This window comes from Chenopodium album, chromosome 14 (assembly GCF_948465745.1).
Source record: "Chenopodium album chromosome 14, dcCheAlbu1.1, whole genome shotgun sequence".
Classification (NCBI taxonomy): domain Eukaryota; kingdom Viridiplantae; phylum Streptophyta; class Magnoliopsida; order Caryophyllales; family Amaranthaceae; genus Chenopodium; species Chenopodium album.
In genome coordinates this window covers 7,587,456-7,610,724 of record NC_137847.1, presented here as the reverse complement: position 1 = coordinate 7,610,724, position 23,269 = coordinate 7,587,456, and the positions used below count along the sequence as shown (strand labels likewise).

At 33.0% G+C, this 23,269-nt stretch overlaps 2 protein-coding genes and 1 long non-coding RNA gene across 3 annotated transcripts; 2 read left to right on the top strand and 1 right to left on the bottom strand.

Annotated features, from left to right (window-relative positions):
• Positions 1-5,387: 5,387 nt before the first annotated feature.
• Positions 5,388-8,172, top strand: LOC145578790 (uncharacterized). Its single transcript, XR_014098921.1, has 3 exons — positions 5,388-5,890; positions 6,060-6,140; positions 7,859-8,172. It is a non-coding gene; the product is annotated as an uncharacterized LOC145578790 (long non-coding RNA).
• Positions 8,173-9,362: 1,190 nt separating this feature from the next.
• On the bottom strand, positions 9,363-12,541 carry LOC145579995 (desmethyl-deoxy-podophyllotoxin synthase-like). The gene is made up of 3 exons (XM_081637308.1): positions 11,911-12,541; positions 10,327-10,651; positions 9,363-10,082 (listed from the first exon to the last, which is right to left on the bottom strand). Exons 1-3 carry the CDS (start codon positions 12,471-12,473, stop codon positions 9,474-9,476), a joined length of 1,497 nt encoding a protein of 498 aa, XP_081493434.1. The 5' UTR covers positions 12,474-12,541; the 3' UTR covers positions 9,363-9,473.
• A 3,597-nt stretch (positions 12,542-16,138) lies between these two features.
• On the top strand, positions 16,139-21,976 carry LOC145579993 (kinesin-like protein KIN-7B). Its single transcript, XM_081637307.1, has 15 exons — positions 16,139-16,403; positions 16,763-17,016; positions 17,103-17,192; positions 17,286-17,386; positions 17,570-17,683; positions 17,769-17,850; positions 18,222-18,289; positions 18,426-18,485; positions 18,563-18,687; positions 18,816-19,014; positions 19,157-19,297; positions 19,547-19,633; positions 19,721-20,632; positions 21,046-21,350; positions 21,444-21,976. Exons 2-15 carry the CDS (start codon positions 16,788-16,790, stop codon positions 21,772-21,774), a joined length of 2,844 nt encoding a protein of 947 aa, XP_081493433.1. The 5' UTR covers positions 16,139-16,403; positions 16,763-16,787; the 3' UTR covers positions 21,775-21,976.
• Positions 21,977-23,269: the final 1,293 nt, after the last annotated feature.

Here is a 23,269-nt window from a genome sequence, read left to right as displayed (position 1 = left end):
CCTGAAACTAACCCTAGACCCGAGTTGACCCAAGTATTTGAGACCCAAACCCGAACATTAACCGACCTAAAGATGACCCGACCCGAATGTAACCCGTAAATTATTGACCTGAACCGAACTCGATCTTAACCGAAATTGACCCAAACCCATTTTAACCCGTCAAAACCCGAATTCAACCCGACATATTCCTAACCCGACCCGAATTCAACCCGACCTGTTCCTAACCCGACCCGAATTTAACCCGACCTGCTACAAAGCCAACTCAAATTCAACCCGACCTGTTACAAACCCGACCCGAATCAACCCGACTTGTTATTAACCCGACCCAAATTCAATCCGACTTGTTATCGAATCAATATGTATAGGTCGTTATCTCATGTTGGTATTGGAATAGAAATTGAATCCTAACTCTATTCCTTCAATATTTCACTTTGAATTTTAAGAGGTTAGTTTCACAACATGTTTTAAGGAACGAATTTCAGGGACGAAACATGTTTTCCGCAAATTATTGACTTGAACCGAACTCGACTCGAACCCGAGAATGACCCGACTTGGAAATGACCCGACTTGATTATAACCCGCAAATTATTGACTTGAACCGAACCCGACTTGAACCCGAGAATGACCCGACCTGATTATAACTCGTAAATAATTGACTTGAACCGAACCCGACTCAAACCCAAGAACGAACCTAACTCGTTTTAACCCGTAAAGACCCGAATTTAACCCGACCTATTTTTCACCCAACCCGAATGTAACCCAACCTTTTACTAACTCGACCCAAACCCGATAAGATGTATGACCCGACGTGACCCGACTTAAGCATGACCCAACCCGAACCCGACCCGCATATGTTATGACATTAACCCGTATTGACCCGACCCAACTCACACTAACCCGTCTCAAACCCGACCCGTTTACCCGAATTGACGGCTCTAGATCAAACTAATACATTATTTATTTAGTGTTTTAAAGGGTAAAATTTATGTTAAATATACAAGCAGTAATTTTTATATTATATAAAATACGCAACTTTAAAAACTTTTAGGATAACTCTAACATGTCTTTCAATAAGCTAATGAAAGTCAAATGTATTCAAGTAGTAATTTTAATGTTATATAAAAAGCGTAACTTAAAATTTTTTAGGCTAACTCTAACCTGTCTTTCAATAAGCTAAAGAAAGTCAGAAGCATTCAAGAATTTGTGGAACTTTTTATTTTAAAATATATTTTACCCCATATAAAACCTATTGCAAGGTTGTTATAAATGCATTTTTATATATCATTAATACCTTTAATTTAATTACATATTAGTAAAAATAATTAACAAAAAAAAAGTGAATTTAGGGGTGAATCAAATAAGATTACTCATGACTATTTTTCCAATATTCAAATGCATTTATCACAAAAAGGTCAAATGAATGTGTATGATAAAGAATAGAAGAGGATATAGGTCGTCGTAACTTTTAAAATAATTTTATATTATACTAAGTTAGGGCAGCTAACACGTGCCATATACAATTAGCCATATTCAAAAAGCACTTTTGGTTTGGCTTTTGCCTAAACTTAAGTTGTTGCATCATTAATAACGAGGGACAATATATAAACATATATTTATAGAGGTATCAATATCCGCACACTATTATAAAGAGTTAAAAAATAAAGACATTTATCAGTAATGTGGATAGAGAATTAAATAAATATTTTAGAGAGTATAATCTAAATTTTCTTTATTAAACTTTTTAAAATGCAGGGATATAGACTGCAGTCAGCTTTAGTATTTGAATGACAATAGGTGACCCAAAATATAATTAAAGTAGATTTATTATTTTTTGAAGATGATTATGAGAAATAATACATATCATATGTAGGCTCATTCTTTGTACCAAATATTATTGTAAGCCTTTGCATCCAAGCAATGATTTTTACTAATTAATTATTAACGTTATTATTCACAATACATCACATGCACTTTCAATTTAAAATGTTTTTTTAATGCAATCTAACTTAATTATTTATTTGTAGGGTTTATGTCAAATGGTAATTTTTTTACAGCTTGGTTGTTGAATAATATGATTATATTTCTATGGAGTATTAGTTTTGGTAAAAATGCTCCATAATAACACTTACTATGCATTCCCTTTTAATACTTTTTTTAATTGTACATGCACGCAGGAAAAAAAATTATTAATAATTAATTTTTAATGCATATTAGATTTTTACATTACATTTTTTAATTTATACAATTTAAATATTTAACTTATAGGTTGAAAACTTTATATAAATTATTACAGTTGGTTGATGCGTGCGTAGCACGCAGCGACCCAACTAGTATTCTTAAAAATATTTGTTTGTATAATTTATATTTCCCACATAAATCTTACCAATAATAAAAAATTAAAAATGACTCGTATGATATAAGGCTAAATTGAAAAACCTCCTCAAACATAATTAGCTATAACAAGTGCATCGCGCCCATTAACATGTAACGAGAAAGTTTTAATAGAAACGGTGAAGTATTAGCCTCATAATTATGGAAAACTTTTGTATACACCCGGTTTTCAGTAATTTACTGAACATCGGGTACACTTTTGTCAGATTTAGCGTCACTTTTGTCAAATTTAGTGTCACTTTTGTCAAATTTATCAATGAAGCATAAATAACTTTTATATATGTCAGGGTAACTTTTGTGCGTTTTAATGTAACTTTTGCACATTTTATTGTCACTTTATAACGGATGTTCAGTAATTTACTGAACATCCGTTTTATTTAAAAGTTTGTCCATAATTATTCTTACGCTTATACCATTTTTCTAGATAAGATTGAAAATAAAGAAAAAGTCGTTATTTCGAATGGTTAGGCTAAGGAGTAAGGACATACGTAGACTCTAGGGACATAGACTAGTCTCAATAAGTACTAGTAATAAGCCACTAGTAGTTTTACTTGTATGCAAAAACAATTAATGCATGTGAACTTTAATTGACTAACTTAACTGTAACGTAGATAGTGATCGATATACTGATATGTTAGTTTGAGTGTACTGAGGTGTTTATTTGGAATAATTGAACAAGTATAAGTTATAAAATTTTAAGGCTGTTAGACACTAGGGAAGGGGATCGAGAGCGTAGTTTTCGGGGTGGGAAGAATCGAGAGGGGGTGGTTTTTGGGTGTGGGGGTGGGAATCAGGGTGGTTTCGAGGAGGGGGCAGTTTCGATGGGTGCGAGGGGGCCGGGTTCCGGTGGTGGGGGGTTGTGGAGGGGGGATAAGGTTGGTGGTTGGGGCAGGGAAGGTAGTGGCGTGGGTGGGTTGTTTTCACGTAGTGAAATATGTCCATAACAGGTTACTGATCACTTGGGATTAGTAAAAGCAAATATCTCATAACATTCATATTATTATAATAATTCAATTGGAAATATTAATTAAAAATGAATTGACTTAAAGTTGGGATTATTTAAAAAAGACATTTTGTCAAAAACTACCTTTTAAAGCAATTTTTTTGCGAGAAACTACCTTTTAAAAAAAATGTTGTTATTAAAAACTACCTTATAAAAGGTATTTTGTTGTAATACACTACCCTTGGTCGGAATCTGGGAGTTGACCATATTTTTCCGGCGTTGACCAAGTCACGTGTTAGTCACGTGACTATTAATCTTCCTCCCCCCCCCCCCCCTTTTTTCCCCTAATTTTCCCTCTTCTCTTTCAATTCGATTAAACTCACTGTAGACCCTAATCTGAGTAACATATAAACCAACAATTGAAAGAGGGGTTTGGTCGAAAACAACAATGGCAGCATAAATTTACCTACTTTGTTGTAGTTTCAGTTCACGAGAGAGGGAATTGATTGAACTGAGAGGAAGCACGAAGAAAAGGGGGGAAAATTAGGGATCTGGGTATTTAATCGAAAGAGAAGAGGGAAAATTAGGGGGGAAAGGGGGAAAAGGAAGATTAATGGTCACGTGACTTGGTCAACGCCGGGAAAATATGGTCAACTCCCAGATTCCTACCAAGGGTAGTGTATTACAACAAAAAACCTTTTATAAGGTAGTTTTTAACAACATTTTTTTTAAAAGGTAGTTTCTCGCAAAAAAAAAATGTTTTAAAAGGTAGTTTCTGACAAAATGTCCTTTAAACTTTTTTCCGAATATAACATTAGTTTTCCATTTAAGATGATTTTATTATCATTATTATAAAGTATACTCTCTTTTATATAATAAACATATTAATCAAAACTTAATCTTCAAACCTTGGTATCTTTTACATTAGCATGTATAGAACTACAAAAGGTAGTGATTGTTGTAAAATAAGTGTTTTAAAGACTACAAATATAATAAAATGTATTAATGTGTTTGTTTGATCAAAGGAAGATGGTTGAAAACGAACTTCGGTGCAATCGGGGTGCACATTGTAGCACGTTCCCAAAATTACATACCACTCTTACTCAAAAATATTTTTGGGTGAGAGGTAGAGTCATATAAACTTATGTCCAAAATAAGAAATGTGTTTAGCTCTTTGTATTTTGCATGTGTAGTATGATGTCCATAAAAGATGAAGAATAATCAAGCCAATTTTATAAGCAATGATGGAGTTTCAAGAGGATAAATAATCTAGACATCATAAGGGTGAGTAAATCATAAGAATGAAGTTGATTAAATCACCATAATCATCCACTTTAATGGGGGTTATAAGAGAACCCAAGAGATAGAGGAAGAATGCCAAAGAATGAATGTAGATATGAAAAAGTCTACTCCACAGCTCATTTGTGGACAATCGTTGTTGGCCACAACCCACTTGTGAAGTAAGTTTATTTTTTCTAAAAGTCTAGAATAGACATGAAAATTCTACTCCACAACTCACATGCGAGCAAACGTTATAGGCTACAACCTATTTATGGAGCAAACCATAAAAGGTTTTACTCTCTTTAATCCAATAGTGATGTACATGGACAAGTTTTTTTGTTATTTTTATTTATTTATTTATTTTTTTTATTTTTTTTATTTTTTTGAGGAAAGACGAGTTTGATTCTAGGCTTCTCTAAATCTACTACTTGGACGAGCTTTTTTAATTTTTATTTTGTTTACTAGTCCGTCAATATATGATTTGATAAAATTTGGGCGAACATGCGAAAGTTTAATGGTTCTAGTTTTATGAAATATGATGGATGATACTTTTGTTACAAACTTGTGGGAGATATATATACATACTACAGGCATGTTCTCATTCGTTTATTTTTAGTTCGATCAGTTCAGTTCAGTACCTAATTTTCTTCTCACTACTACAAAAATAGGCAAAGAGATCTATTAAAAGAGACCTGTTATATCATCTAACAGGTCTCTTTAATTAATGAGACCTGTTTTCAGTATTAACAGGTCTCTTATGTAAGCTTTGATGGCGGGAAAATAAACAAAGAGACCTGTTGTTGTTGTTAACAGGTCTCTTTTATGTGTTATCATTTTTTTATTATAAAATATTAGTATCATTGTATGATACAAGGCAATAAACACTATACTTTATGCTTCTAAAAAAACAAAAAGCAAATAAAAACCCACTTCTCTGCCCAAAAGAGTAGTTTCACTCCAAACCCTTGAATTTCCATTGTTCTCACTTCTCAAGGTCGGTTCATTACCATAGTTGAAGGCCATTGTTTCTCATGGTGTTGCCACGCACTATCGTTCTATTTGCAAGGTCGTCGTCCCCACCTCCGTTGTATAGAGCGATTATGAATGGGTGTTTCGTTCAATCGTTTCTCCTTTTGCGTGTTTGTTGTACGAAGCGACCTGCGACCACGATCAATGTCGTCTTTCGGCGCAACTCACCACCATCTACTCTCGTTGTTTTGATATGGAATTGTCTTGGCTCTCATTTGTTGAATCTATGCAATATCCTTTGAAAAGGTTTCCCCACTTTCTCTCTCTTAGGGTTTCATTTTTTTTGTCAAATATCCATCTAATTGTTCTTGATTTCAGTTTTGTTGGTAAGTTCAAGATCGTAAAGTAGGAGATATATCCGATGGTGATATGAAGAGGTTTATTGTGAATTGTGATTGCAATTGTGATTATGCAGATTGTTTGATGAAGAAATCGTAATCATTTAAAGCTGAATTCAACAAAGAAATTAAGCAATTCAAGCTTAAGAGAGATGCAGGTTCGATAGTATTAACATTGATCAGTTAATTAGACTGATTAGCATAATTGCTACTATTATTACTCTTTTAACTTGCTCCAATTTTTTACTTTTTTTTGGTTTAAAGTTTTGATTAATGGTGGATCAGTGAATATTGCATTGTTGATTTTGATGTAATTTGTTCTCAAAGTGGTAAAATTGGTGAACGTGAATGAATGGGTTTAATTCAATTTTGATTTTAGAATGTCCACTAGATTGAGTAGTAAATTGGTGAACATTAGACAAAAGTTTGATTATGTTTTATTGCTTTTTAAGTGCTAAATTGGTGAATTTGGAGTAATGAGTCTGAAAAAGATTTGATTTATTAGCATTAATTTGGTGACTTTTGTAAATGGGTTTGATTAGTTTCAGTTTCTAAGTGTTAAATTTGTTAATTTGGAATTTTGAATAATTGGGTTTAATCAAATTTTGTTTCTTATTTATGAATGGGTTTGGTAAATTTGGTTGATTTCTTCCAAGTAGTAATCTCACTAATATGGTGAATTGGAATCATAGCTGATTAGATTTGGCTTTTAAGTGGTGAATTTGAAATCATGATCTTAATAAATTTTGGTCCATGGATAATCAAGGAATTTTGCATAATGGGCTAGCCAAAAGGCTTTGATTAGTTGGTTTGAAATGGTAAATTATTGATATAAGATTGATCAAATTTTGGGTTTGAGCTCTAACGGATGAAATTAGATTATTGAGTTAGTCTAAATTAAATTTTAGTAAGGATTAAGTTTATTACAATTATAATCATTTATATTTCCTCATTCTTTGACCTGCAATTGTAACGAGAGTTGTCCCATGAAATTGTGGTTAAGCTTGTGAATGTGATAAAGCTTGCAGGTTTTTACTAATGACATCAACTCACGGTGAAAAAGCATGTGTTTAAGGTGATAACCTGCTTAAGTTATATTTTTTTCAAGTGTCGGGGGTTGATGTTTGATTTATTAGCATGTTCAATAAAGAGATAGTAGGTTGTTGTTAATAAGTTGTCGCACATACGATTATTAGTGCTCTGGTGGTTGTAAACAACCATGTGATTAGAGAGATTTTCGCTTTGCCTCTCTTTAAGAATCGTTACTTTGATTGTAGGTTATACTTTTTTCTCTCAACTCATATATGTTTCTATAAATGGAGGGTTATGTTTTTTTTTTTAGTATTTTGATCTTTTATTATCTGATTTTGTTGTTTTCGAGTGGTTTATATTGGAATTTATGGTGAACTTTTACATATTTTGAGAATTTTTTTTATTGTTGTTAGTGGTAATTTTATGGTGTATTTTGATTTGATTGAATCTACTTTGATATAGATTACTTAGACGGCCAAGAGGTTCGGTTCAGTGTTATGTATCTAAAGGTTGTATTTTGATTGTTTTGAATAATTGAGGTTGAAGGGGGGTATTTATGTATTAGTCTATTTTGCACCATGTAAATAGTGTTCATGGATTTTTGTATGTGAAAATGGGAAAATATTGTTTCTGCCATGTTTAATAGTGGTAAGAAAAATTCGATCGAGGGAAAGATAGATTCGATCGAGGAAAGAAAAGTTCAAAATGCAAGTAGTAAGCTATGGAGGATGAGGCAGAAGAGACATGTTGCTGAATCACTTGTTGTGGCTTTTTGTTGTTGATATTAAGTTTTTTTGTTACAAGAATTAACCCTTGTTTTTAAATTGTTTTCAATTGTGTATAGGAGGATGATGAGCAGTTCAAGAAACTCGGTCAAGGAAGTTGATGAATGAAGGGGCTAAAGAAATTATCAAGAATGTGTTGGATTCACTTTTTATAAAATAAGACAGTTGTTGGTTATGGTTGGTTGTAAATTATTTATATAAGCTCATATATACAGTACTTGTAAATTGTGTAAACAATTTTCTTGTATACTTGTAAATTTTAATAATAAGTTTATATATAATTTATTCTTATTATACTATTTATTCGCCATTTTAGTACAGTAATTATAAAATAATAAATAAATCATCAAAATTTATATTATTAAAAAAAAGGTTAAAAGAGACCTGTTGTCTTTCGAAGCAGGTCTCTTTGATGGCGTCAAAGAGACCTGTTATGTTCAATAACTGGTCTCTTTCCCTTCATGAATATAAAAGGTAATTACGTGCAAAGAGACCTGTTGGCTTACATAACAGGTCTCTTTGGCTCAATTAAAGAAACATGTTGACTTGAACAGGTCTCTTTATCAAAGAGACCTGTGAGCTAGAGACCTCCTCTAAACAGGTCTCTTTGGCCTTTTTTATAGCTAGAGTCCGTCAATATATGATTTGATAAAATTTGGGCGAACATGCGAAAGTTTAATGGTTCTAGTTTTATGAAATATGATGGATGATACTTTTGTTACAAACTTGTGGGAGATATATATACATACTACGGGCCTGTTCTCATTCGTTTATTTTTAGTTCGATCAGTTCAGTTCAGCTCCTAATTTTCTTCTCTTATAAAATATTCATTTCAGTTCAGTTCGGTTCAGCTGAGTTCAGTCTATGAGAACAGGCCCTACGCATGTAATATGCAATTATAAGATTCCATAAGAAATTGTACTCAGCTCTTGCTTATGGATATGGTGGGAAGTACACGAATGACTTTTTTTTTTGTAAAGACATGAGCTTAAGCATATACATGTATGACTCTACACTACAAAACATGATACTATATATATCACATGTTTAACCCAAAGGAGTTGGAAAAAAAAGCTTAATCTAGAATATTTTACATTTTTCATACAAAGTATGATAATATATTGGACATTTTGTGAGAAACTACCTTTTAAAGCATTTTTTTTGCGAGAAACTACCTTATAAAAAAAATGTTGTAAAAAACTACCTTATAAAAGCTAAATGTTGTAAGATACTACCCTTGGTCGGAAAGTGAGAGTTGACTTAATTTTTCCAGCGTTGACCTAGTCATGTGCCGGTCACGTGACGTTTAATTCATCTTTCCCCATGTTCCCCTAATTTTCCCCGAGCCTATCCATATAATAGTATAATACCCAAGATGAATTAAATGTCATGTGACCGGCACATGACTTGGTCAACGCCGGAAAAATTTAGTCAACTCTCACTTTCCAACCAAGGGGTAGTATCTTACAACATTTAGCTTTTATAAGGTGGTTTATTACAACATTTTTTATAAGGTAGTTTCTCGCAAAAAAATTGCTTTTCTCACAAAATGTCCTAATATATATAATGCTAGATTAAGCTTTATGTCTTAAACGACATAATGATACACAAAATATAAAATGTAATTACTAAAAAAAACAGTCCAACATCATCTTGTACGTAACAATAAACCAACTAATGAAAAGGGATAGGAATTGCAAACAAATTGTTTTTTCTTCTCATTGTCAAGCCATAAGATTCATCCATCTCTAGGTCTTCAGGTTGAGCTCCATTAGGTAACTTCCAATCAAAATGGTAGAGCAACGCGGCTAATGCTAGCTCGACGTTAGCTACCCCTAGTGTCATACCAGGACACCTTCTCCTTCCGGCACCAAAAGGAATTAACTCGAAATTGTTTCCTTTATAATCAACCAAACAATCTTCAAATCTTTCAGGACTAAATTTTTCAGGATCGGTCCAATATTCAGGATCCCTTCCAATAGCCCATGCATTGATCACAACACGAGTTTTGGCAGGTATATCATAGGAATAAATTTGACATCTCTCCATGGATTCTCTAGGTACCAAAAGAGGTACGGGAGGATGAAGCCTTAAAGCTTCCCTTACCACATGTTTCAAGTACTCGAGCTCATGGAGCTTCGTCTCATCAACTACTCCGCTCTCTTCATACACTCGTCGTACCTCAGCTTGTGCCTTCTCCATTACTTTCGGGTTCTTTAGCAACTCGGACATTGTCCATTCTAGTGTTGCAGATGAATTCTCACTTCCACCTCCTAAAAGCTCCTATAAACACACACATATACGCCTTTTTAATCTCTGTATACCAAAGAGCTAATTTCATTTTTATATTCGAATGACAATAAATAAAGTTAGTCAAACTTATTTAAATCACGTCAATTTTGAAAATTGACATAAAAAGTAACACTTATAGTTTTTTTTTTTTTTTTTTTTAATAAAAAACGATGACAAACAAGAACACTAAAGCTAGTTAATTAATTTAGGTTTAGAAAATAAACGATGGACTTACCACGATAACTCCCTTAATGTTATCAGTTGACATTGAAAAATCGTCGGGATCATCAACGTTGTCCGTGTGATATTTCAAAAGAACATCAACCAAATCTTCTTCATGTTTGCCCTGTTTCTTCTTAAATTGGTGATCAGAAATTATGGGATCTAAAATTCTATCAGATTCCTTAGTAAACTTCTGAAATTTACCCCTGCTAATTGTTTTAAGAAAATTAATCGAAGGGTAGACGTCTGCTGGGCAAAATCCTGTGCAAGTTTCTGTTACTCCTGCTGTATATGCTCTTAATGCTGCTTGCTCGTTACCTTTAGTACCAAAAGTTGCTCTGAAATCCAAAATTGTCGTAACATAGATTAAGATCTGTTTGTTAAATTTGCCATTACCTTTGCAGATACGAAGTACTACGTCTGTTTATTATTATGTGCAACAAAGTATATCATTTTCGTATAATCAATCTAAGTAGTATTATTGCAAATTTGCAAGTGTAAGAAAATATGGTGAATGGTGATAATTTAGTGTCGCAAATGGATGTATGTATGTAAGACTTTAATCGAAAACAAATTAAGTGAGGTTTGTGTAATAAAAAGTCAAAACACATTGATGTATGTCAATAGGGAGGATGATTTTACATTATTTTTAAAAGGAAATTTTACAAAAAAAACACCTTTTATAAGCATGTTTTTGCAAGAAATTACCTTATAATTTTTTTTTGCAAAAACACACCTTAATCAATTTTTTTTTTGCAAAACCATACCTTTATGCCGGAAAATAGAGTCAAACCCTATTTTTCGATGTTGACTACGCCATTTGCACCCACGAAACTAACAGTGGAGGGGAGAAGGGTGACTAGGGCTATAGAGGAGGGTTTAGAGTGGTCAACGTCGTTAAAGTGGTGTATTTAGGGTGATCAACGCCGTAAAAGGGGGTGTGTTTATGGTGGTCAACGTCGTGAAAGGGTGGTTTTGTGGGTGGGGCTTAGGAGGGGGGTGGTTTCGTGGGTGGGGCTGGGGAGAGAGGTGGTTTCGTGGGTAGATTGGGGTAGTCAACGCCGGAAAATGGGGTCAAACCTCATTTTCCGACATAAAGGTATTGATTTGCAAAAAAAAAAATTGATTAAGGTGTGTTATTGCAAAAAAAATTATAATGTGGTTTCTTGCAAAAAATTGCTTATAAAAGGTGGTTTTTTACAAAAATTTCCTTTTAAAAAAATGAACGGTTCAGATTTAATGATTTTTGAATTATCTTTAAATATTAATATTAATTATTTTCTGATAAATTTAATTTAAATTATTTTAATATTATAACTCCATATTAATTAAAACTAAATTTCATAAATTAATTTGAAAAAAATATCGAAAATTAGAATAATTAATTCAAAAACTTAAAAATAATTAAAATGAATTCCTAAATTAAGAAATATGAATTTTAATTGATTATACTGTTTAAAAACAATTAAAAAATCATTAAATCATAGCAGTTCAATTCTAAAAATCATGGTAGTCAAATAGATATTATTTAAATGACTATTGTAGAATTTTTGAAATTGGAAAGGAATAAAAGTGCGAAATTAAATAATTCACATACCTACACATAACATCGCAAGCAAGGACAAAGAACTTGTTGCTAAGGTTAACAGCACAACCACCAACCTCCTTCCGAATTGCCTTCAACATGTTCAAAGTCTCCTCCTCCCTTATGAACCTAAACGACTCGACTCGTTTCGCGGTGAACAACTCGAGCGTCGAAATCTTCCTCACTTGGCGCCAATACTCGCCGTAGGGTGCCAACCCTATGTCTTTACAATCATAGAACACTTCCTTACCTACCATGAGCTCTGGACGGTTACAAAACACCGCGTCATGAGTCTTCATAACCTCCCTAGCCATGTCGGCGGATGTCACTATAATCGTCGGTACTTGGCCGAGTTGTAGCATCATGACTCGGCCGTACTTCTTAGACAACTCCGCGAGGCGGCGGTGGGGGAGGGTATTTTTGGAAGAGAGTAAGTGGAGGTTGCCTATAAAGGGTAGTTTTGGAGGGCATGGAGGTAATTTTGATGTTGGTTTTTGCATGGATTTTATGACGTAGGTGAAAAATAAGGTAGAAATAAAAATTATGAAGAGAGGGTATTGTAGTAGAGTTTCCATTGCTTAATTATAAATGTTCATGGGATACATATTATGCTATCTTATTACACACTTATTTATAACAGTTCTATTACCTCCGTTTTAAAATATTTGCAATGATTAGATATAGAGTCTGAATAAAAAATATTAACCATTGCAAATATTTTAAACGAATATTTTATATTATTGGGATAATAATAAAAATAATGGTCAATCAATTTTCAAACTTCAACTGGTAACACATCTATGCAATAATGTATGTAATAACATAACGTTAAAAGTGGCCCTACCTTTAAAAAGTTGAATTTATGCGTGAATAGTTTCATGTAAAATCTAAAAAGATAATTTATTTAATTGCATGATTGAATAATTGGTAGATGCTTGTTCTTGTTTTATATATGTATGAATTAATCGATCAAATAATTGAGGTAAGATCTAAACCTGGCCTACACCTCTGATTTTATACGAGTTAAATCTTACCAAGTGATTTTTTTTATTTATATTTATTTTTTTAATATTTTGGAACCATTTAAACCTTTTTATTTTTGCACAATTTTTTTAAGTAAAATAGACTTTTATTAACTATTGTAATACCAGCAGTTAAACTTATTACCCTTATATACTATAAAAGTTACAATATTTTAACATGCATTTTAACCTTAAAATACACCAATAATGTATTACATTAATCATATTAGCCTTTATAATTAATAACATGTATAATACACATTAGAATACAATGATCAACTCATTATTAATTACAAATTAAAAGTTACCCTTTAGTGGGTCAAAAAAAGACTTAAAGTTATAGTAAAAATTGTTAAAGTTACCCTCATGACCATCTTTTTATGAAATTTACGAAAATCCACCTTATACAAAACTTATTGTTTAATATTTGTCAAATTGAAAGCAGCCTACAACGATAGATCGATAATGCATGTACACCTATCCTTCGAATACACTTCAAGAGCTAAGATATTCATCCATGTCTAGTCCTTCGATTAGGTTGAGTTCCATCAATTAAACTTCTATAAGATATTCGTCCATGAGCTATTTGCTTGTAACGTACTCAATAGTAACTCAATATAACAGTGCATAACTGCATACTACTAGTTCGTTCGAGGAAAAAAATCTAATGAATGGTGTCAATTGTAATTAAAATTCATAACACGTTTATCATGATAAATGAATTTGGTCACTTTGCCATCCTTGGTAATACACTTTAGCCACGCATTGATAATGACTAAGCAACATTTATTAAATAAAATGTTGTTCTTTGAGTCGGATATCACCATCTATTAATAAAGTCTATTAGTGGGTTTTTAGTTTATTCATTAGGTAGGCGTAGTCCACGTGTTGCACGCCAATGCCATTATTTTTAATGTGAAATGCATTAGTGTCACTATAATTTTTAAATAAAAGAAGAAAATAATTGTAAACGTATGATACAAATATACAATATTAGAGAAAAGAAAAGACTTATCTATTACTTTAAAATATGCCCAAAATGACAGGGAATTAAGAATATTAATAAAGATATTCATTTGAATATTTGATATAGCTCACCATCATTACTTATTATATACTCTCGGATGTATACAGAGAGGTAAGTGGATTTAAGGGTGATTTGTTTTTACTCATTTGATATATTTTTTCTCATCTAAATATTTTAAACGAGCAAAAAGAAAAAAGAAAAAAAAAAGTATCAAATGAGCAAAATTATCTTTAGATAGTTCAATGTGCACTAAAGTGTATATAAAAATTTTCAACTCTATTGATATAGCTCACGATCAACTCATTATTTTTTGGAGTACAACTTAAAATCACTATTATATCTTTGAGTTTTCATGTAATACTTCTCATTATTGCTTTAAAAGGATTTGATATACTTCTCATATCAACACGATACATCTTCTTTTTAGGGAGCTAATATGCATGCTAAGATACTCCACAGTTAATACCATGTTTTGTTCACCTTATTTCCACTTATTTCAGGGTTGATAAGTTCAAATAAGGATAAATAAGTAAGTTCAGGAAAAATAAGTTCTGATAAGTTGTAATAAGGGTTAACCAAGACTACCCAAGTTTAATTTATAGCTAAAATAAGTTCTAATAAGGTTAATATGTTTAGATAAGTTCAGATAAGATCAGATAAGTTCATATAAGTAAAAATCAGGTAAATAGAACGCACCCTAAGTGTGCTTGGCTAGGAGTAGTCTTGGAATGGGTGACCTCTTAGGAAGTTTTCTCGGGTTGCGCATGAGTGAAGACAAAATGCGACGGAAGGACTAGTGTTGGTCTGTAGGGCCAGTTGTTGGTCCTTGATGCGCATTTTGTGACAATAGGCACATCCCTAATTTGTTCGGGGTCGGGGTGTTACACTTCATATATATATATATATATATATATATATATATATATATGTATATATATATATATATATATATATATATATATATATATATATACATATATATATATATACATATATATATATATATATATATATACATATATATATATATACATATACATATATATATATATATATACATATATATATATATATATATATTTTAGTGTACAATAATCATTACTTCATAAAATAAATAAATAAAATATAAAATAAACCTTGTAGGAACACATTTTTCTCGATAAAAGTGATTTTTTTTTTTTGGTTAATATTGTATAAAATTGAATTTTTTATTAAAAAAAAAGGTGGGGACAATTGTCTCCCTTGTACAGAGTCCTTAATTAATTGGCTTTGTTAAAAAATATATATAATTGGCTTGTAAGTAGAGGGATTCCTTTATCTCCCTTCTCTTTACTCTTACACGTTGACCCGAGAAGCTAGACTGACTTAACTTATAAGAGTGTGAGAGATGCAACCAGTTCAGTAGGGTCTTTCATCAGATCTTACCTTTTAAAAAAAAGTAAAACAAAACAAAAAACATTTCCTCTGCTGGTAAATGGAGATAATTAAATTCAAGTATTTGTAATTATATAACCACATGAGGTGATTTTTTTTTTTTTTTTTTCATGTAACCAACCTTAAATTTGTGGAGCTAAGTGTTTGTTAGTGTAGCATTAGTTGTAGATTTGATAGATTTTTTTTTATCTTAATGAACAATCAAAACTTTCGTGATTATATATCAATGGAGCTTTGTCAAGAATGATACAAGGACATTTAAAACAATTAGTAAAAAATAGATAATGTCATTAGTTTAGGAGTGTTTAATTATATTGAAAATTAGACATGCATGGTAATGAAGATTGCAAGTGGTGAATTTTGATAGATACACTGCAACACACTCTAAATTTTAAAAAATTTAGTCAACTTGAAATCTAATTGAAGTATTAACTTCTAAATTTTGTTGCCATTTTCACTTATTTACATGAAATTTTCTTTTTACACAAACTTATGTAACGGTCGGATTCTGATTCAAATTTCAAAAAAAAAAAAAAATTACGAATAAATACCTGTTAATGATAAACTAAAGCAAATTCTTGAATGAATAATAACGTCCAAAACTTTATAATGTACTAGTATTAACTCTCGTCTACATTAATGCCTTCCGTGGCTCCGCTCCGGTCACTCCCTTGGACCAAGAATATTAATTAAAACCTTGTACAATTTTCTTAAAAAAAAAAATAAAAAAAAAAATGTGTAGAAATGGCAAAAAATAAATAAAATTTGAAAGTGGGTTATATTCTTTTCAGGTACCCGCAAATACCGCCAAAACATTAAAGTACCTGAACAGCGTAACTAGCCGTTACATTTTTCTTCCTCCTCAATCTTCACTCCCTGAAATTTTTTGTTTTTGTTTTCATTTTACTATTCATCTCCTCAAATATTCAACTTTCCATATTTCTTCGTAATTTTGGTTCATATTTTTCAATAATTGAGGCAGGAGATTCAAGAATTTAGCAACAAAATCTCTTTCAAATTGGGTAAGTTTCAATAATCTGTTCACATTTCCTTTTATAAATTCTGGGTTTTGTTGGAATTTTTGATCCAATTATAGTAATTTATTTTGTTAATTCAACATTTGTAATCTGGGTTTCCTTTTTTCTTGGATTTTGTTGCCTGATTTATGTTTGATTTTTTGGGTTTTTGATGATTTCTTGAAATGAGTGTAGTTCTTAAATTAGAAACACCCAAAATTAGTAATTTAGCAGTAATCGAAATCTGAAGTTAGATTGATTTTTTACCCAGTTGTATATGCAAGAGTCCTGTTGAATTTCAGTTAAACCCAATTCTTGGAATTGCCATCTAAGTGTTTGATAAAATGCCTGAACTATTTGAGCAGTGGATTTTGAAATTGGGTGTTGAAAATGGGAGAGCCCAAGACTCCATTGTCCAAGATCCTAACAACCACATCATCATGTACTCCTGGGGGAACGAAAGTTCGAGAGGAGAAGATAATGGTAATGGTTCGAGTTAGGCCGCTGAGCTCGAGGGAGCAAGCAATGTATGATTTGATTGCATTGGAGTGCCCGGATGAGGAGACAGTAGTGTTCAAGAATCCCAATGATGAGAGGCCTTGTTCCTCCTTTACTTTTGGTAATTTCTTAGGGTTTTTTCAAGGGTATGATGCATGATTTCATAAAATGTGAAGCTTAATTTGACATGACTGCATTGTGTAACAGATAAAGTATTCAGTTCAACTTGTGTTACCGCGAGGGTTTATGAAGGAGGGGCAAAGGATGTGGCCTTATCAGCTCTTACTGGGATTAATGGTGATTATATGCTTGATTTATAATGATATCTTTATTCTGATTAAGTTTAGTAGATGTTGTTTGTTGATTTAGTGAGAATTTTTGTTCTTGCAGCAACAATTTTTGCATATGGACAGACTAGTAGTGGTAAAACATTTACTATGAGAGGAATCACTGAATATGCAATTGAGGACATATATCAGTATATGCAAAATGTAAGCTTTAACTACTTATGACTGTTCCTGACTTCCTATTATATCATTGGTAGTGGTTATGTGGTATATTTATGCTGAAAATTAAAATGACTGCAATTGATGATATTACAGCAGAGCTTGTAGTATGTGTTAATGTAATCTGGTTTTGAAGGCTGGTTTTGATACTTTATACTATTCTTGCAGCATCCTGAAAGAAATTTCTCTGTAAAAATGTCTGCTTTGGAGATCTACAATGAGACTGTAGTTGATCTTTTGAATCGTAGTTCTGGTCCACTTAGACTTTTGGATGATCCCGAGGTACTTGTTGCCACACACTCCGTATTTTGATATGTTTTAGATTTGTTTCTTGCATGTGTGTAATATAGTAATCTCTCTGTCGCAGAAAGGAACCATTGTTGAAAAGCAAGTTGAAGAAGTTGTAAAGGATAGTCAGCATTTGAAGCATTTAATTGGCATCTGTGAAGGTAGCTTTCTTAAAATTCCATCTCTGAATAATCCTCAAAGAATGTGTACATGAACAATTATATACTAGGAATCTGATTGGAGATATTAGGCACTATTTCGTGTCATTTATGAGATTATGTGAGCCGCCCTTTGATTTATTCTTGTTTGCTGGATGCATAATGATGTAATTTATGCTTTACAAGTGTTTCTTTTTCTCTTAATATATTAAAATTTATAATAAAATAATAAAAAATTGGATGCATAATGATGTAATTTATGCTTTACAAGTGTTTCTTTTTCTCTTAAGATTAAGGTATGATATTTCTTGCTTATTTGAACAAACGTATCGGAGTTTAATTGTTCCAGCATATGTTTTGCTCCAATTTTGCAGCTCAAAGGCAAGTAGGGGAGACAGCCTTGAATGATAAAAGTTCAAGATCACATCAGATAGTGAGACTGGTATTGCACCTGCTTTATTGCACTTCGTTCCTAACAAATCAACAAAGCTGAATTTCTAGCTTGAATCTAAAATATGTATCATACTTTTAGGATATGATAGTTGTTGATTTGATTAAGATATATTTTTTGAACTTAGACCATTGAGAGCCGCCTCAAGGAAAATGCAGGCCGTCTGAAGTCTTTCATAGCAAGCCTGGTACATGCCTCCTACTCTCTTCTGGTCTTGATTGTTGGAGCTGAAAGATACTTATTGCAAAAAATTAAAATTTTCAGAATCTTGTCGACCTCGCTGGTAGTGAACGTGCCTCTCAAACTAAAAGTGCTGGTTTAAGGTTGAGGGAAGGAAGTCATATAAACCGCAGCTTGTTGACACTCACCCAAGTTATCCGAAAATTGGGGTCAGTATTTGTAGTAGCTGGCAATCAGACTGTAGTCTATCACATTTAACAAATGCATCTTATAATTTTTATTGAAGAATTGATTTTTAGTATGCTAAATTTTTTTTGCTCTCTTGCATCCATTTCAGCAGTGGAAAAAGGACAGGTCATATACCATACAGAGAATCAAAGCTTACCCGAATATTGCAGTCTTCACTTGGAGGAAACGCACGAACTGCAATAATATGCACCTTAAGTCCTGCATTGAGTCATGTAGAACAATCACGCAATACACTGTTATTTGCAACAAGTGCAAAGGAGGTTACAAACACTACTAGGGTGAATGTGGTAAGATAGTCTTTACAGACAATCTTTTGACAGTATAATATCATGTCTATTATGCAATTGATATTATGCATAGATTTCATGGTACTCTATGCTTTATGATCTGAATGTCTTTATCTGAAAACAAGCAATATTCTCCGATCAGGTTGTTACGGACCACCAGTTGGTTAAGCATTTACAACAGGAAGTTTCTAGATTGGAAGCTGAGCTCAAAAGTCCAGAACCTTCATCTTCATCAGCAGCTTTAAAGGCACTTCTGATTGAGAAAAACGTAAAAATCCAGAAGGTATGTTTCTTAGCTCATGAACATCTTTACACACTGGGATTATGTTTGCTCAAACAGAACCATTTCAGCCTTTTTTCTGTGTTGAAAATTTTGAAATTAAAGGTTTGCTCTGCTGCTTTTTTAAGCAGAAGTTTGAAACATAAACCCAACCTTATCTGATCCCTACCTCTAAAAAATGCAAGAGTAAGAGAGAATGAGATTGCTCTTTAATTATATAATGACTAACTAAAGCCTTGTTATCATGTATAGTTGGAGAGGGAAATGGGAGAGCTTAAGCGACAAAGAGATCTTGCACAGTCTCAACTTGAACTGGAAAGAACACGCAAGGAAAAGAAGGTAAACCAAGAATTTTGACACTCCATTTCCAGTGTTTTTCAGTTGCAATATTCTTCTCTTTGCGCTCACCCCTCTTTCCTATTTTAGGAATCAAGTAACTCCAGCCCATCAAATCAAGTGAGAAAGTGTCTCGCTTATCCATCAGACACGATTGCGAGCAAATTTGCATCTGAAACCCAGGAAAGATATAAGGCTGGAAGGCAGTCAATGCTTAGGCAATCAGTTACTTCCACTGATCCTTCTCTCTTAGTGCAAGAAATCCGGAAGCTTGAAGTTCTGCAAAGACGACTAGGTGATGAAGCAAATAAAGCTCTTGATATACTTCAAAAAGAAGTTGCGTGTAACAGACTGGGGACACAAGATGCTGCTGAAAATGTTGCAAAGCTACTTTCTGAGATAAAAAACATGCAAATTATAAATTCCATATCCGAAGACATCATGGTAAAGGACAAAGCTGACCTGAAAGAGGAAATCATCCGGTTGAACTCGCAGGGGCAGACAATTGAATCTTTAGAAAAGAAGCTTGAGAATGTCCAGAACTCTGTGGACAGGTTGGTATTTACTTTGGGAAATAATGAGGATACCCCAGATGCAAAGGCACAATCTAAAAGGAAAAAGGGTATCCCATTTAACCTAACCAACAGTCCAAACATGTCAAACTTTATAAGGGCTCCATGTTCTCCTCTTTCTTCTTCTCGGAGAGTAATGGATGAGATAGGTAACACTATGTCAGATAGCCAAAGTGCTTTGCCAACTAATGATAGTCTGCCGAATTCCTGCAAAAGCACCCCTCTTAAAGGTGACCAAGTTGGTTATTCTCATTCCTCTAGGGAGAATACTCCTGCAAGGCAGAAATCAAACTCAGTTAATGTGAAGAAAATGAAGAAAATGTTCAATAATACACTTGAAGAGACTGCGCGTAACATCAGGTCATATGTTACTGAGTTAAAGGAAAGAGTTGCTAAGCTTCAGTATCAAAAGCAGCTTCTGGTTTGTCAGGTAAGAATTCTGATTGATCTATTCAACTGCTTCATGGATACTTATTATGTGATCTCAAGAATGATAATGTTCTGCTTGCTTGCTGTGGGCCGCTATCCACTTCATATCATGTATGCCCTTTAGCTTAGTTGATACTATACAAATAAAACTACATCACCATTGGAGGTCCATGATATTAGAGTATATTGGCTACGTATTTGTTGTTTTATGGTCCTAGATAGGAAGTCAGAGGTTTTTTTTATTGTCTGAGTAATTCATATCTTTTAAAGGACACTCATTTACAGTGATCTTACACCGCTCTATCCAAAGAATGTTTAATTTGCAGCTTCTAGGCTTATGAATATGTTAAATCTCTTGTAATATTTGTCCTTAAATTCTCACATATCTTTTGTTATCCGTTTGTTGATAACTAGGTGCTGGATCTGGAGGCTGGTGAAGCAACAACCAGTTCACATGGTGAAGCTGACCAATCTCCTTTTTCTTGGCTGTCAATGTTTGAGGAACAAAGAAAGCAGATAGTAATGTTATGGCATCTGTGCCATGTCTCGCTGGTGCACCGCACCCAGTTTTTCCTGTTATTTAGAGGTGATCCTGCTGATCAGATATACATGGAAGTTGAGCTGCGAAGATTAACATGGTTAGAACAGCATTTGTCAGATCTTGGAAATGCTAGCCCTGCTCTCTTAAGTGATGAACCAGCCTCCTATGTTTCGTCCAGGTACTGTCTCAATTTGTCAGTTATTTACTATTGTATATATAAGCTGCTTAAACGTTTTCCATGATAACCCATAATGTGTGTGTGAACTTGCAGCATTAAGGCCCTTAAACAAGAGAGGGAAAACCTGGCAAAGAGGGTTAGTTCTAGATTAACACCAGAAGAAAGGGAAGCTCTCTACAGAAAGTGGGATATTCCACCAGAAGGGAAACAAAGACGGAGGCTGCAGTTAGTCAACAAATTATGGACCGACCCTCACAGCTTGCAGCACGTGCAAGAAAGTGCAGACATTGTAGCAAAGCTAGTTGGGTTTTGCGAATCCGGTGAGCAACTTAAAAGGGAGATGTTTGAACTTAATTTCAAGTCACCTTGTGATAAGAAAACATGGATGGGCTGGAACTTGATATCGAACCTGTTGCACCTGTAAATACTTGATTTGAATCAATCTTCTGTAAATATTTGTGTATAAGTTTGTGCTGTCTAACTAACCTTAGAATGTAATAACAAGATTTATGCTGTCTACTAATCTTGGAAAACAATGGGTGCACCTTTTGGAACACCCTGCAGAGCTCGTGTATTAAAGTGCCTTCTGAAAAAACCTTCTTACTGCACATTTTGATGTTGCAAACACCATTTCAGGTTTAATTCAAATTCTGATGATCAAACAGCACATTTTTGTGGAAGCAATAAATCTTCATAATAGCAATAATATGATATGGTCAGATTTTGTTTCCTAATTTCCCTAGATGTTGCCTTTTTCTAGAATTCTAATTGTCTTTGACCTGCTAGGATATACAGAATTGAAGATAATGATATTTCAAAAGATTAATGTTATGAGTAGATTATATTTTTCTTTTTGGAAAATTTGTTGGAAACAACCTTTTAAAGTGTTCACTTTATTTAAAACAACCTTTTAAATATTTTTTTACAAATTCAGACCACATTATAATTTTTTTTTATCAAACACAACCTAATGCTAGTTTTCGGCATTGACTCTATTTTTCCGACGTTGACAACGAGTGTATGAGGCATGTGACCTCATATATTGCTAATTACACCTCTTTCCCTTCAATTCTTAAACAGTTAAAACTCTATAATCTTTCAAGCTATTTTTTTTATTTTTTTTTATAATACTTTGTATTTTAAGGGATAAAATTCTGGTTTTGTATTTAAATCGAAGTGTCCTACGTTTTTAATATTGAAAATTGGATTATTATTTTGTAAACACATGTAATATCAGAAGTTAGATATTGAATCAAATACCAATCACCAAACTTAAAATTTAGCCTAATACCTCCAAAAACTATATAAACCCCTTTTATTAGCCAAATACCTCAACTTTAAAATTACACAAGTCAACCTTCATACATCGTACCCGGTACCCTTTACCTTTGCCCAAGAGGTTACAACCGGAGGCGTTATGTTCCTACACCTTCTCCATCACCCGCACCCTCATCGTAAGCCGCCTCACCACCGCCGCATGTTCCTCGGACGGAAGAGGTCATTGCCACTATTATTCCTCCATAACTCCATTATTGTCTGCTGGCATTGATCGCAAGAATGAAGTAGCATTCATTAGCATGCAGTAGTATTCGGTCACTATTATTTTTGTATAGGATTCATTATTTTTGTAATAATAATAATGAAAACACATTTAACAAAATCAAACAAAAATTAATCGGCGAAAGGCTAAGAATCCAAATGTTTAAATATAACAATTCGGTACATTCTCAATTCGTTGTCTCATACAACTTTTTGGGTGGATATGTCGTCGCTTCGTAATTTTGTGAGAAAGTAAACTCTTACTGATTTCGTAATCGTAATCTCGTACAACCGAAGACCAAATTAAACACAAATAATTAAAACCTTGTCCATCGAAAAAATATTGTCTTTCAAGGAAATAAAACCTTTCGTTCGAGAGA

Coding starts and splice junctions, on each gene's coding strand:
- LOC145579995 (XM_081637308.1), bottom strand. CDS start 12,473: ATGGAAACTCTACTACAATACCCTCTCTTCATAATTTTTATTTCTACC. Junction 10,652..11,910: donor GCTTGCGATGTTATGTGTAG/GTATGTGAATTA, acceptor TTTGGATTTCAG/AGCAACTTTTGGTACTAAAG. Junction 10,083..10,326: donor ACATTAAGGGAGTTATCGTG/GTAAGTCCATCG, acceptor GTGTGTTTATAG/GAGCTTTTAGGAGGTGGAAG.
- LOC145579993 (XM_081637307.1), top strand. CDS start 16,788: ATGGGAGAGCCCAAGACTCCATTGTCCAAGATCCTAACAACCACATCA. Junction 17,387..17,569: donor TATATCAGTATATGCAAAAT/GTAAGCTTTAAC, acceptor CTATTCTTGCAG/CATCCTGAAAGAAATTTCTC. Junction 20,633..21,045: donor AGCAGCTTCTGGTTTGTCAG/GTAAGAATTCTG, acceptor GTTGATAACTAG/GTGCTGGATCTGGAGGCTGG.